Below are 15,133 nucleotides of genomic sequence, written 5' to 3'. Positions count from 1 at the left end.
TTAATTACTGTTTGGGTACTAGCATTCTCAGTACTTATTTACTGCACAGGGAAGAAAGCTTAAGTCCTATTTGTAGTGTACACAGTAAGTCACACAGTCCATTTCCCTTTTGAGTGGGGGTAAACCTTCTACTACATTTATCTAACAGCCAGGCCAATTTCCTCATTATTTCTTGGACAGAGTAGCAGTCTCATACAATCAAATCACCTGTACTATATAGAACTTCAGGGACCACCCTACAGCTTTTCTCTGGGTACATAGTTATAGAGGTGCAGGTTCAGGAATTTCATTCCCATTATGCATTGGTGGGGAATGGTTGGCACAAGCATTTGCAAGCCATTTCTGCCAGCATTATACCAGCAGAGATTTCCCCTACAGAAGGGGAATTTTCCAACTACCTCCCCATTTTACAACACTTACCTCACATAAAGTGCATTTACAACATTCCCACTTTTTCCTCCAAGAAGTCAAGACATAGTTCACTTACCTACTTCGAAAAAAGTAATTTATTATCATTGCTTTAAACTTTCTACTGTAGTGTTAGCACTTAACATAAGCAGCACTCTTCTACTTTCTTATTTACAATCCATTGTACTGTATACTCTACCAATACAATACATAATTTTTGAAATATAAGGAAAAATGCACAATTTTATAAGGTTTAAAAAATGTCACTCATCTGTACAGGATTCTCAAGTTTATCACCCCAAATGCAGAATTTATACAAAGCATTATTCCACTCAGTTCTAGAAGGGCAGATGTTACATTGACAGAGCAGCAACAAGGTTACAGAAATATTATAAAATACAGAAAATAAAATTGTGTATTTTGGACACAAGAAGCAATACAGTTAGTACCACTGAAACTGTAAATTTATCAATACCTATATTTTCTAGAAACACAATTGCAAACTTGGAGAATGTCATGAAAAATATTAAACATTATATACACAATGAGGTAAATGTACCTTGGTCTTTTAAGAGGTAATTTAAGTTTAAAGCAACTGACATTGAATATTTTCTTTTACAGGTAAAACAACATCAACACCCTCGTAACCATTTCTATGGCACAATATAAACAAGGAGCTAACTAAAAGAGTAGAACTGATGGCACGCAACTCACAATCATTTTGTAAAAAAAATAAAATAAAAAAATAGCCTCTTCACTTGATAGCTTAAAGTCCTCACAGAGTCAATCCCAATGTCAGTGTCCCTAAATACAAAGTCCTCATTAGGATTGCAAGTGAAAGTAGTTTAATTTGGGGGTGAAAGTGTGACTGCGGACAAGCAGCTGCTAAAGTGTCCCAGAATTCCGGCTTTCAAGGTTGGAGGGTCCCTGAAGAATTCCAGCATCCCCAAAAGGGACTTTTGAGTCTTTCCAGTACCAGTCCATTCCCAACAATCCTCCTTGTATATGTTCATAGCCACTTGGTCATGCCTATAATCTGAAGTGAGGCTTTAGTGCTACTAAAAAGTCAATTTGATAAAATGCATGAACCTTAATGAATGTTTCTTTACAATGAAGATTTGCATCAGTATTTCTCATATCTAATTGTTTTGGTATATCCTTGAGATAATATAAATAGTATTCTGAGTGCTAAAATAGATTGGTCCCTCTGGGCTTTCCAAGAGCAGATCTGGTGATTTATAAGCTTAATTTTAAAAATATTAATGCATGCATGTGTGCACATATAGGATTTTTGCACAGGCAACAAAAAAATGTAATACCTACACACCTCCATTCAACCTAGGGTGTTCAGTTTGTAGAATAGTAAAACAGAAGAACAAAGCTTACACCATTTGTGGTATCTTCCGAACCCAAGGTACATGTGCGCTTTTTCATAATATTTGTTATGCATTTTATGACATTCATATGTTTGTCCCAAAAATCTTCATTAAAACTGGAGAATCAACCCAACTTTTGCAAATTACTACTATAATTTTTTTCTAATTTTGTCTTTTGAATTTTTCAATAATTGCAGCTTTGAAGAGAAAACTATGGCCAATAGGTCTGAGTCAATCATAACATCAGCTAGTCCACAACTGACTAGAGAAACTTGCCCATGGCAATCCTGTGTATTTGGCTCTAGGATTTTTTTTTTAAGCTTGATAGTATTGTCTTTTTAACAACACAAAACTGTGTAATATTTTCTAAAATCATAGCTGAGAAGTATATAAAGGTCAGATTAAAATATGACTTTACTAAAATAAACCCTAAAAAATCACTTATGACCAACTCTCAAATCCCAAAATAGAAATTTTACAGATGACAAAGTTATGGAGACATCTGCTGGCTACTTCACAGTTTGCTCTGCATCTTAAAAATGTGACCAATCTCCTTCTCTCCTAAGATATGGGGACAACTAGTGTGAAATTTTACCCAGGTGTAAGAACTATGCAAGTGTTACTTGGTTTCTCTCCCTTTTTTGTTTTTTTAAATTGGAAGTATCTGAAGTTTGGTTCTGGCTCTAATTTTTCTCTTGGTAGTACTACAGTAGACCCCCAACTTATGCGGGGTTGTGTTCTCACAACCCTTATGTAAGTCAAATTTCCCACGGAAAGCAGAGAAGCCAGGAAACTGATGAGGACACTACCCTTGGTCAGTTTTCTAGCTCTATGCAGTGGAAGGAAGCTGGGAAGCAAGCGGAAGCCTGGCTCCCCTCTGCTGGCAGGAGCCAGGAAACTAGCGCATTGCTGGTCAGTTTCCTGGCTCCAGCCAACGGGCAGCTGGGAACCAGGCTGATGCTTGGTTCCTGGCTCCCTACCACTCCAGGAGCCAGGCATGCCTTCTCTCTGGCTTCTCCCAGCTGAGGGAAGCTGGAGAGTAGTTGCAGTTGTGTGACTGGTCTGCCCAACTTCCTCCAGCTGGGAGAAGCTGTGTGGGCAGACAGCTGTGGCACAGCTTCTCTGAGCTGGAGGAAGCCAGGGAGAAGCTGCAGCAGTGCTGGTGTTTTTCTCTGGCTTCTCCCAGCTGGGAGAAGCCATGCCAGGCAGACAGCTGTGGAAGTGCAGCTTCTCCCAGATGGGGGAAGCTGGGGAGAAGCCACACTGCTGTAGCTGCCTGCCTGCCTTCCCATATCTGGAGGATGCTGGCAGACAGACAACTGCAGCAGTCTGGTCTGTCCAGGCAGGCAGGCAGCCACAGAGCAGCTTCAAGTTGTGCTTAACTCACATTAAGGCAAGTTAAGCACAACTCAACAATCGTGCATTTTGGGGGCCTACTGTACTTTTTACTGTTGACCATTCTGTTAAAAATAAAATCACATCTACAAAAAACTGCTAGAAAGGGGGATGCTGAAACAATTTTTTGGGTTTTTAAATATTGCATTTACGATTATTTTTAGCTGTTCATCTTATAACTGGAATTTGATGTGCTGTGCACCTAAACTTGATTGATAGAGCGTGAATGCATACAGACTGACTGGATCATGCATACAAACATCACTGATTGTGGCCAAATACACAGGATTTGACTAATTGGGGCTGAGCACATACCAGCCTACCTGAAGTTTGCTTATGCCTGCCCCATCCAAAGCTGCATATGCTCAGGTCGAATCAAATCGTTCCTTCTCCTCCAGAAGCTTCAGTTTTCTGCCAGATTTTATCCTACAGCAGGCTAAGGGGTTTGCACTCAGTAGATCATACAACATTCAGTCAGTGGTTGCACTTCAGTTTGCACTCTTCACCTCAAAGGCCTACAATCCCAATCTCATTTAGGTTTTAAACCAGCTGAGCACTACGATACTAAAACAAAAAATCCTAAAATCAGTTAGGGTTGCTATGCATTGTACAATTCATAGCAGACACCTGAGAAAGTAAGGTCATCTAACAGTACATATCTTCTTCATTCACAGGCACATCTTACTGTTCCTACAACCGGTATCCATCGCAGGCCACACAACTTTACATGCAATTAGAACACCTCTTGTTCAAATGACCTTTTCTCCATAGTTACTACAGCTGGTATAAAATTACCAGAGCAGGAGACTGAAGGTTTAAAGGAGAGCAGAGTTAAAATAGCAGTGTGTGTTGTACAATTAAGGCATGTGTGAGAGATGGCAACTTAAGATGTATGAGTGCTATATTGCATATATAGCTATCTTAATTTTTTTTTTTCATGCATTAAAGAAGTTAGCAGTAGGCAAATGCCTGCTACTCAAGCAGGTATTTGTAACTGTTAAATACCTAGTTTCAGGGGAAAGATTATTTTCCTGGATTTATTTTTTTTTTTTTTTAAATTTTCTCATATGTTTAACAATTTTAAGAAACATTCAGACATATAGTGATACAATCTAACTTAAAGGTTTGTTAAAATACTGTGAAAAATATATACTGGTTTGGAGATCTGAAGGCTGAGTAAATCTGTGCATGCTCTTTCATAGTTCTAACAACACAATTTATGTTTGCTCTCGTAGTTACAAGAAGGGTACCAGAACCCTCTGGTTTGCATATTCAAAGTCTTGAAGCTCAGTGCTTTGTGTGTATGTCACGTACACATAGCATATGCATGCATAACTTGACAGCAGGTTTTAGCTTCCTAATGAAACAAGCCCAAAGATTACAATTAAATCGTCTCCAATTACAGATTAAGTTAATTCTTGACTTTGCAAATAGTTTTTTTTGAAGAGGGGAAAAAAGGATGACCAAGGAAGTGAAAAGTACATTTCTCAGAAGTGTGTTGAAAGAGTAAAACTTATCTTAAAATCATTTAGTCCTCTTGCCAGTTCTTGGACAAGAGTATGACTAACACTAAGGCCAGGTCTATACTACATGGCAAGGTCAAATTAAGGTATGCAATTTCAGCTACATTAATTACATAGTTGATGTACCTTAACTCAGTCATCCATGCAGTCTCCACTAAGGGAGATGGACAGGAGCCTACACTTCCAGTAACTTCCCTTGCTTCTAAGTGGGCAGGAGGGAGGTGCGGGAGTATCGCCCTCGACCCTGTAAAATTCAATTTAGCGTGTCTTTACTAGGCGTGCTAAATTGTATTCCACAAGACCAACTGTGGCAGGGTCAATCTTCCCCATAGTGTAGAGGTACCCTAAGAGTGCCACTTCATTCAAATTCTTGGATATTCTAATTAGAACTTACTATATGTGATGCACAGTTATAGAATACAACTAACTTGCATACCATTTAAATTCCTACAGTGGTTTAAGAATCAGATCTTTCGGAAGAAAGATATTCCAAGAATGATGCGGGTACATGCCAAATAGAAAATTATGTCACTAAGCAAAGGAATAATTTGATTTTTGAACTCCGTTTTGAAAACACAAGTACCATAAACCTTGTATGTTCCTAGTGATTTGCATTAGAAAGACTCAGAAGTGGCACTTACTGGTATAGTACAATCTACATGGTAGGCAATGCCATGTTCTGAATAAGTGAAAGTACAACAGTATACAAAATATAGTTGCATAAATTAGGTTTCCCACAACTGAATGAGGTCATTTTTGTAAATCAAGGTAGGTGACCAATAGATGTAACCTTAATATCTAGAAAGTTATACTGCAATAGTACATTCAAAATCTGAATCAAAGAAAAATTTTGCAGTGGTTCAAAACCACTTAGTTGTCCCAACCACTAATAAAAATCATTTAAGAACCCTTAATGCACTGTATAGAATTTCATGAACTAGCTCCAATACCTTAAAAGTGATCTTCATGTCTTCAGCACAGTTAATGAAAAGTTAAGACCAGTAATCGACTTTTAAAATAGAGTTACATGTTAATAAAAATAAAGCTAGACTACACAATGCTTTTTAAGTGTCCTGGGAAAGACGTGTTCAGAGCGCACAAAAGAGACCCAAACAGTTCATCCTGGGGCTACCAACTGATGTTCCTATAAAGTATCAAAAGGCAGTAATATACATCTGTTCCCTCAGTGAGGTAGAGCTATTAACCTTCTGACCATGTCACCCAGGTTCAGATACGGATCTTTAAAGTGCACTTCAATAGTAAATGCAGCATTACATTTTTATGCCCTCCTGCTGACTGAGCTGTGATAATGTTTTCTTAATGCGTAAAGCTGTTAGCCGCGCCGCTCCATTGGCATACCAACATTCACGCATAATTTTGGCCATTACTCGTAATGCCTGTAAAAAAAAATTAAATACAAATATAAATTTGAACCTTGGTCAAGAAACCAGAAAACAAAAGCCTATTTGCAGGGCTGCAATTGCAGTACTTAAAAACAAACAAGTGAATAAATAAAAAATATAAGTAGGAATAAGGATATAGCTAAATACAGGAAGTCATATTAACCAGCAGTCAGATAACCAGCACTTGGGCCAGCTGCCACAGGACTGCCCACTACCACTTGACTAACCAAAAAATTTGACTACTCAGCAACACCTGTACCACAGGGATGCCAGATAATCAAGCATCTACTGTATTATAAAAAACTCTTGAATCTTTGCTCCCAGTGTGAGATTTGAGTCAGAATGCTATGGCACCAAGGTGATGCAAGGCCCAGAAGTATGAAGGATAGAAAGATCCCAGCTTCTCATTCAAAGGTTTATGGTCACCCTGAATACTGAGCAAGATTACTTACCTGTACTGCCAACCGTGTTTGAGAGGTGTTATACGTATATTCTATTGGCATGTGTATGAACCCAGTGCACTCAAGCCAGAGACTTTTGGTCAGCAGAAAATGTTGGGGCAGCACATGCAACCTGAATGTCCTCATGCCTCCCACCCACAGCCACAGGCAGCGAAAAAGAACTAAGGGTGAAGGTGAAGTCAAGGTCCAAGATTGTCCCACCTGTGTCTTATGGCTGAAGGCATGAGAACAATCAGGGCGTAATCATTGCCCCAGTGGATACTGCTGACTAAAGGTCTCCCATTTGGGTGCAGACACCTGAAGTGGTATGTGTATACACAACCCATCTTGAAGAATTATATGCTAGCTATATGCCCAGAGTACTGGGAATGGGGGAGCGGAAAACATGTAGAAAAGAAGGCCTTGAATACCTCAAGAACTCAAGTCCAGCAGGCCCAAGTAACCCTAACACATCCCAACAGTGTTTATTCACCCAGTTCATAAAAGCCTCCAAAGATAGGAATTCCATTATTCCCCTTGGAAACTCATTCCAAGCAGATGTCTTGAACAGCTTCCATGGGAGTGAAAAGACTAAAAGACATTGTCATAGGAGACTAGAACAGTGAGCGGAGATGCAATAGACTTATAAGTAATGACTAGTGTGAGGAAAGCAAGCAAGCATTAGTTATCTTCCCATGTAACAAAGAACTAGCCCCCCGCCCCCCGACACGACAGTTATCTGTTTTGTAAATGGTGTTTGACACATGTTGCTCACATCCATTCCAAACTGTGTGCACTGGCATATGCCTGGTTGCCAGAAAATGTTTTCCCTAGCCAGTAGCCATCAGGTCAGAGTAGCATGTCCTGGAGCAGTGCCAATACGGCCTGATCATTTGGAATGCAAATGAGCAATCGCTTGAAGAACCAGCAGTGAGATAACCTGCACAGGGTCGGGGGAGGCAGGTTCAAAATTCATGTAAAGGAAGTTCTTCACACAATGCACAATTAACTTGTGAACGGTCAGCCAAGCCATCCCCTAAAATACAACCATATCTTCCCCAATCCCACTGACAGAGACAAAAGGCTACAAGATCTTTACCAAGCATTCTTAAAACTGAATTACCCACCTGGAGAATTTACCACAAAAAAGACTTGAGGAACAAGCCTGAATTGAAATTTATTTGCATATCTGACACCCTTAACCTAGGCCTTAACAGAGATTTCAACTACCTTATGCATTACAAGGGCAATTTCCCCACCTATAACCTTCACAGGAACAGGACACACCCTACTGAATTTGCTTGATCAACTGGTCCTATAGTGATAGATAACCCTTTTTTACACCCTTTCCCTCTTCCTGCTGCTTTCTCTGCTACATTCCATTCTTTTTTCCTACTCCAATCATCTGAAGTGGGTCTTACCCAAGAAAGCTCATGACCCAATATGTTTGCTAATCTCTAAAGTGGTACATGATTGCTTGCTATTTGTACAGGTCAAAGTAGTAGATTTCAAAAGACTTCTACACTTTACCCCTGTGCCAATCAACAGAATACATAATATAATTTAATTTTCAGTACACTGAATTTTAAACTAGTGTCAACAAATAATTGGTTTAATATCAGATTTTTGCATCAAACATTAACTTAATGTGTTCGACAGCTGAGTAGGAAACAAGAAGGCTTTAAGCACCCCGGAAGGCACAGCATTTTAAACCAATGTCAACATCCACAGAAATGAATACACTCAGACGTTGGGCTTGTCTAAAAGGTATAAAGTTAAAGCACACTAAACTGGTGTAAATAAACTGGCTTTAGTAAATTTTATTCCAAATCCTTGTCTCCACACAATGTAGGTCAACGTAGGCGTGGCACTATATGCACTACGCCAGCCTAATTCCCACTGGAATTGCAGCTTGGTCAACCAAAGACTGCTTCCATTAACTTAGACTGCCAGATGGTGATAACTGTCTACAGAAACAGAGAGAAAGGTTACTCACCGTAGTAACAGTGGTTCTTCGAGATGTGTCCCAGTGGGTGCTCCACATTAGGTGTCGGGCTTGCCCGGCGCCGCAGATCGGATCTTCCAAGCAGTTTCTGCCGGACCGCGCATGCGCCAGTGCGCGCCGCTCCCTTGCGCGCTCCTGGCCACGTGCGCGATCCGGTCCCCGCCAGTTCCTTGACCAACCGCCTCGGATGCTCCTGCAAAACACTAAACAGAGATCCGAAGCGGGGAGGATGGGCGGGTAGTGGAGCACCCACGGGGACATCTCGAAGAACCACCGTTACTACAGTGAGTAACCTCTCTTTCTTCTTTGAGTGTCCCTGTGGGTGCTCCACATTAGGTGACTACCCAGCAGTAACCCAAGATAGGAGGCGGGTAATCGGATCATGTACAGCTTGTCCCCGAGAGGACCGCTGTCGAGAGCTGGGTATCCTCTTGGAATGCCCTGCGAAGGGCGTAGTGCTTGGCGAAGGTGTCATAGGATGACCAGGTCGCCGCTCTGCAAATGTCTTAGTGCAACGCCCTTGAAAAAGGCTGTTGATGCCGCCACCGCCCGAGTGGAATGAGCCCTGGGCGTGGCCAGTAAAGGAGTCTTTTTGAGTTCGTAGCACATTTTTATGCAGGAGACGATGTGCTTCGAGATTCTCTGTGAAGAGAGACCTTCTCCTTTCGATTTGGGAGCGAGAGAGACTAGGAGTCTATCCGTTTTCCAGAAGGACTTGGTCCTGTCTATATAGAAGGGTAGCGCCCTCCTCACGTCCAGGAGGTGTAGGCGCGCCTCTTTGTTAGAGTTATGAGGCTTTGGATAAAACGAGGGTAACACAATAGGTTCGTTAATATGAAACTCAGAAGAAACTTTAGGAACAAAGGCTGGATGCAGCCGTATGGTTACCGCCTCCTTGGAAAATACTGTGCAGGGTGGCGTTGCCATAACTGCCGCAAGCTCGCTCACCCTGCGAGCTGACGTGATTGCAAGAAGGAAGGTCATCTTTATCGTAAGGAGGCAGAGGGAAACCGTGACTAAAGGCTCGAACGGAGGTCCTGTTAGCGCATTAAGCACCAGGTCCAAGTTCCACGAAGGTGGAAGCGGTTTCCGAGGGGGGTATAGGTTTACCAACCCTTTGAGGAACCTGGTAACCAGGGGATGGGCGAACACCGTGTGCCCTTCCTCTTCGTGTCTGAACGCCGAAATGGCAGCAAGGTGGACCTTTAACGAGGATAGAGAGAGTCCTCCTCTCGAGGTCCAGTAAATACTCTAATATTACAGGTATAGGCACCGAAAGGGGGGCTAGCTGTTTGGTAGAACACCATGCCGTGAAGCGAGTCCATTTCTGCTTGTAGGTCTTCCTGGTGGAAGTCCTCCTGCTACTTTCTAGGACTTGTTGCACTTCCTCCGTACATGTGCTCTCTAGGGAGCTGAGCCATGGATTAACCACGCTTGTAGTCGCAGGCCTTGGGGGTGCGGATGCACTATGGACCCCTGGGCTTGCGTGAGCACATCCGGCGCCACCGGTAGGGGCATCGGTGGATGGTCCGACATGCGCAAGAGTAGGGGGAACCATTGCTGTCGATCCCACGTTGGGACTATCAGGATCATTCGGGCTCCTTCCCTCCTGGCTTTCTGCAAGACTTTGTGGATCAGCACTGTGGGAAGGAAAGCATAAAGCAGGGGGCCCCTCCAGGAGATCGCAAATGTGTCCCCCAGGGACCCCCGTCCCAGTCCTGCCCTGGAGCAGAATCGTGGGCCCTTCTTGTTGTGTTGAGTGGCAAACAGGTCTACCTGGGGAAAGCCCCATGCGTGGAAAATTGGTCGTAGCAGATCGGGACAGATCTGCCACTCGTGCGTGAGTGCGAAACGCCTGCTCAGCTGGTCTGCCTTCACATTGTGAGCGCCTGGTAAGTACGAGGCTTTCAAGGTTATATTGTTGGCGATGCACCAGTTCCACAACCGGACTGCTTCCGCACATAAGGCACGGGACCGAGCTCCTCCTCGCTGATTTACATAGAACATGGTGGAGATATTGTCTGTACTGATCCCGACTACTTTGCCTTGTATATGGTCTCGAAAGTGTCTGCAGGTGTTCAACACTGCTCTGAGCTCCAGTATATTTATGTGCAGTGACTGTTCTGTGGAGGACCACAGTCCTTGGGTCACCTCTTCGCCCATGTGTGCTCCCCACCCTATGTGGGAGGCATCTGTAGTAAGAAAAACTGATATTTGTGGTTGGTGGAAGGGTACCCCTGTTAGCATGTTCTTGGGGTTTACCCATCATTGCAGGGATTTGCGCACCTCTGTCGTGGGCGACACCACCCTGCGAACGGTGTGTACTGCCGGTTTGTATACGCTCGCCAGCCAGTGCTGCATGCTGCGCATGTGTAACCTGGAGTTCTGTACTACAAACATCGCTGCTGCCATGTGGCCCAGCAGCTGTAAGCACGTCAGAACCGGCACCGTAGGGCTGAAGGTGATGACTTGCGTGAGGGAGCCGATGGCCCAAAAGCGTGTCTCTGGTAGATACCCTCTCGATGTAATAGAATTTATGCGTGCCCCTATGAAGTCTATGTCCTGTGTGGAGTCTATCTTTGATTTTGCCAGATTGATAACCAGGCCGAGCAAAGAGAACGTGCCTGCTGTGACGTGTATCATGCGTAGTACCTCCTCCTTCGAGGCCCCTTTGAGTAGGCAGTCGTCCAGATACGGGAATATAAATACCCAGTCTGCGCAGGTAGGCTGACACCACTGCCAAGGTCTTGGTGAAGACTCTGGGGGCCGAGGAGAGGCCGAACGGAAGGACCTTGTATTGGAAGTGTTCGTTGCCTACCATGAACCGGAGGAATCGTCGGTGAGCTGGATGGATAGTTATGTGAAAATACGCCTCTTGTAAGTCGAGGGCTGCGAACCAATCTCCATTGTCCAGTGCCGTAAAGATGGAGGCGATTGTGATCATCTGAAAGCATTGCTTGTGCAGGTACCGGTTGAGGCCTCGAAGATCTAAGATGGGCCTCCAGCCTCCTGTCTTTTTCTCCGTGAGGAAGTACCTCGAGTAGAACCCTTTCCCTTGCAGTTGCTCCGGCACTCTTTCCACTGCCCCTATGAGCATGAGATGGTCTACCTCCTGCTTGAGCCTCGCTACACGGGAGGCCTCCTGGAGGTGGGGCCTGGGTGGAGGTTGTGGCGGTGGGAGCGACTGGAAGGGGATGGCGTACCCCATGGCTATGATCTCCAGCACCCATTTGTCTGTGGTGATCCTTTGCCACTGGTCGTAGAATGGTCGAAGGCGATGGTGGAATTACCACTTTGGATGACCTTGTGCGATGGCGCAGCCCTGGATCTGTGTGTCAAACTTGTGGCCTTTGGCTCTGCCCCGAGGACGCACGGCTCTGTTGGGAACGTCGCCTGGGAGTTTTGTACTGCTGGTACTGTTGGTCGCCCTTGCTCGTAACCCCTGTGGTACTGGGGACGCTGTGGCTGGTACTGGTACCGTCTTTGTTGAGGGTAGTACTTTTGCTTTCTGTATGGAGGGGTGTAAATCCCCAGGGTCCTAAGTGTGGCTCTTGAATCTTTACTGGAATGAAGGACCGGGTCAGTTGATTCAGCAAACAGCTTCTGCGTGTCGAAGGGAAGATCGACCATCTTCGCCTGCAGATCCCTCGGTATACCCTAAGTCTGGAGCCAGGACTCCCTTTGCATCACCACTGCTGTAGCTGTGGAGCATGCTGCTGCGTCCGCAACATCCAGGGCGATCTGAACTCCCGTCCTCGAGGCTGCGTAGCCTTCTCGCACAATGGCCTTGAGCACCGGTTTCTTGTCCTCTGGAAGCGAGTCCATGAGGGAGGTTAACCTAGTGTAGTTGTCGAAATTGTGGTTCGCTAGATGCGCTGCATAATTTGCCATTCGCAACAGTAGTGTGGAGGAGTAGACCTTTCTGCCGAACAGCTCTAGCTTCTTGGCATCTTTGTCTGTTCCCCCTATTTTGAATTGAGATGTCTGATCTTTGTTGCGACGACTCTACCACCAAGGAATTTGGTTGGGGGTGGCTGAACAGAAACTCCATGCCCTTTGCCGGCACGAAGTATTTCTTGTCCGCTCCTTTGCGGACAGGCGGAATAGTCACAGGGGTCTGCCATATCGTAATGGCAGACTCCAAGATTGCTTCGTCAAGCGGTATTGCTATTTTGGAGGAGGCCGGAGGTCTCAGATTTTTGAGGAGCTTATGGTGTTGCTCTTGCACCTCTGCTGTTTGGATGCCTTGTGTGAAGGCCACCCTCTTAAACAGCTCTTGAAACTGTTTGAGATCATCCGGAGGATGGACGTCCCCCGGGGCCATAGCCTCGTCCGGGGAGGAGAGCGAGGAACCACTAGGATACGCCTCTCTGGACCCTTCCGGTTCCTGTTCGCGATGGTACATCCGCTCGCTGGAAGCTTGCAAGGGAAAAATCTCGGGGTTCCATAACCAGTTTCCCCTGAGATACTTGAGTCTGTCCCCATTCGCAATTGCCCTCGGGGATACGGGATCGTCTGTGGGGATCTTTCCCTGGTAGAATGCCGGTGGTGTCTATGCCCCACGTGATAGGGACGACCATGGCAGCATGGGCACTGTTCTTGGGAAGGTAACCTGGACCACTCCCTTGGTGCGTACCCCGTGTCTGGGGGAGCGAGATTGTCAAGAGACATGGGACACTGGAGAGAGCGATTTGTGATAGTACTCCAGCAGCTCAAACCCCAAGGAGGGCGAGGGTGGTCCCAGCCAGGGCGAGGCTGGTTGTAAAAATGGAGACTGGGGCTCCGGGTGGGCTAGGGGGGACCCCTGCCTTCTAGTTGGAGTCCGCAGCATGAGTGGAGGGCTGAGAGAAAGCAACTCTGCAGCCCTGTCTGGAGAGAGGCTGCAGTGCCTGGTTTTCTGTGCAGCCTTCCCCCTCCCTTGAGGGGGTGGCTCTGCCCTCTGACGTGCAGGGGATCTCTGCCCCGTCCGCGCCGCACTCGGCACGCTCTTGGGCAGTGCTGCGCGGGCGGCGTCCTCCAGTGCCTGCAAGCTGCGTGCCCTGCACCGCCCGGTCCCTGGGGGTCAGTGCCACTGCCTGCGGTGCCACCGGTGCCGGCGCTTGTTTAGCTGCCGCCCTGCCTGCAGTGCGGGGCAGCTGTTTGATCATTGGAGGCTGAGCCGCCTCCACGTGGCTCTCCGTGCTGCTGCCGATCAGCTGTTGCTGCAGCTGGGGGCTGTGCGCTCCTCCCGTCCCGCTCGCTGTTGCTGCCGGCAGGGATCGGGCTGGGGAGACTTTCCTCCGTTTTTGCGCTGATGGGGTGAGGGAGGCAGCTTTCCTTTTATGGGCCCCGGAGGGTCCCTCCTGCTACAGCCGCTCCGGCACGTCTGGCTGGAGGGCCTTGTCGAATAGCAGCATTTTAAGCCCCATCTCCCTGTCCTTCCTTGCTCTGGCTGTTAATTTTGCACAGAAGGAGCATTTCTGCATGACATGGGACTCCCCAAGGCACCTTATGCAGTGACTGTGCCCATCAGATGCTGGCACTGCCTCTCGGCAAGACTCACATTTCTTGAATCCTGAAGAGGACATTGTTGGTGAGTCTTTTAGTTGTTAATGGGGTACTTAGCACCTTCTCTGTGCTGTTTTCCCCCTCTCCGATAGCCTGCCGCGGCAGGAGGGCTAATGGCCCTAGGCTCCTGGTCTCCGGTGCTCCGCTTGTTACTAGGACCGGACTGAATGCCGTCCCGCTTGTTGTTTTCAAAAAACACCCAACAACTGGCTAACTTAGACTAAGAACTTGAAAACTTTAAAGAAAACAGCTAAAAACCATTGAATACACTAACTTGGCTGTAGCCTAGTTGGATTCCGTCTGCAGCTGACAGCGGTTAAGAGGAACTGGTGGGGACCGGATCGCGCATGTGGCCAGGAGCGCGCAAGGGAGCGGTGCGCACCAGCGCATGCGTGGTCCAGCAGAAACTGCATGGAAGATCCGATCTGCGGTGCCGGGCGAGCCCAACACCTAATGTGGTGCACCCACGGGGACACTCGAAGAAGAACCCCTTTCATAGTAACAGGTTGGGTCGATACTAGAGAGTCTTAGCTATACCAGTATAATCACCAGAGTGTAGACATGGCCTTAGTGTATGGAAAGCTCTACTGTCTCCTTGCATTTTTGCCACCACAGTCAGTCTATAATCAGGACACTAACAAGAGACCCAGACAATGGAATCGTATAATTCACATTCTATTATGTTCAGTTTTTCATACCTTCAACACTGCAAACCAAATACAAATCAGCACAGATTATTTTTCATTCCTTAGTTAATATTCTGGCCACTGGTCTGGCATTTATATGATCTTGCAAAAGTAAATAAACTGTCCTCTCGAACACCTGTTATTCCATTTGCTGTTACACTTAATACATTTGTTGATTTGAATAATTGTGTGTTGTAATTTACAATCGCATAACTGTTCCTGAGAAGGGCTCAGATTTCTTTCAGCAATCTATCCAGCCTTGGTAAGAGTTAAATTTTTGTGCATAACCACATCCACAGACCAGCATCATCCAGTAAACTCAGTCACCACAAAGCCAGTAAAATTGAGAG

At 45.8% G+C, this 15,133-nt stretch overlaps 1 protein-coding gene across 1 annotated transcript in view; it reads right to left on the bottom strand.

Moving 5' to 3' along the window:
* Positions 1-488: 488 nt before the first annotated feature.
* TGFBR1 (transforming growth factor beta receptor 1) overlaps positions 489-15,133 on the bottom strand; it is an 89,344-nt gene continuing 74,699 nt past the window's right edge. Inside the window, exon 9 of the mRNA XM_074987943.1 lies at positions 489-6,099. Within this exon, the coding sequence (XP_074844044.1) occupies positions 5,974-6,099 (126 nt within the window). The 3' untranslated portion in view covers positions 489-5,973. The remainder of the gene's footprint in view (positions 6,100-15,133) is intronic.

Source organism: Carettochelys insculpta, chromosome 2, assembly GCF_033958435.1.
Source record: "Carettochelys insculpta isolate YL-2023 chromosome 2, ASM3395843v1, whole genome shotgun sequence".
Taxonomy (NCBI): Eukaryota; Metazoa; Chordata; order Testudines; family Carettochelyidae; genus Carettochelys; species Carettochelys insculpta.
Note: the sequence above shows the minus strand (reverse complement) of the source record. Positions and strands in the feature narration are given on the sequence as shown.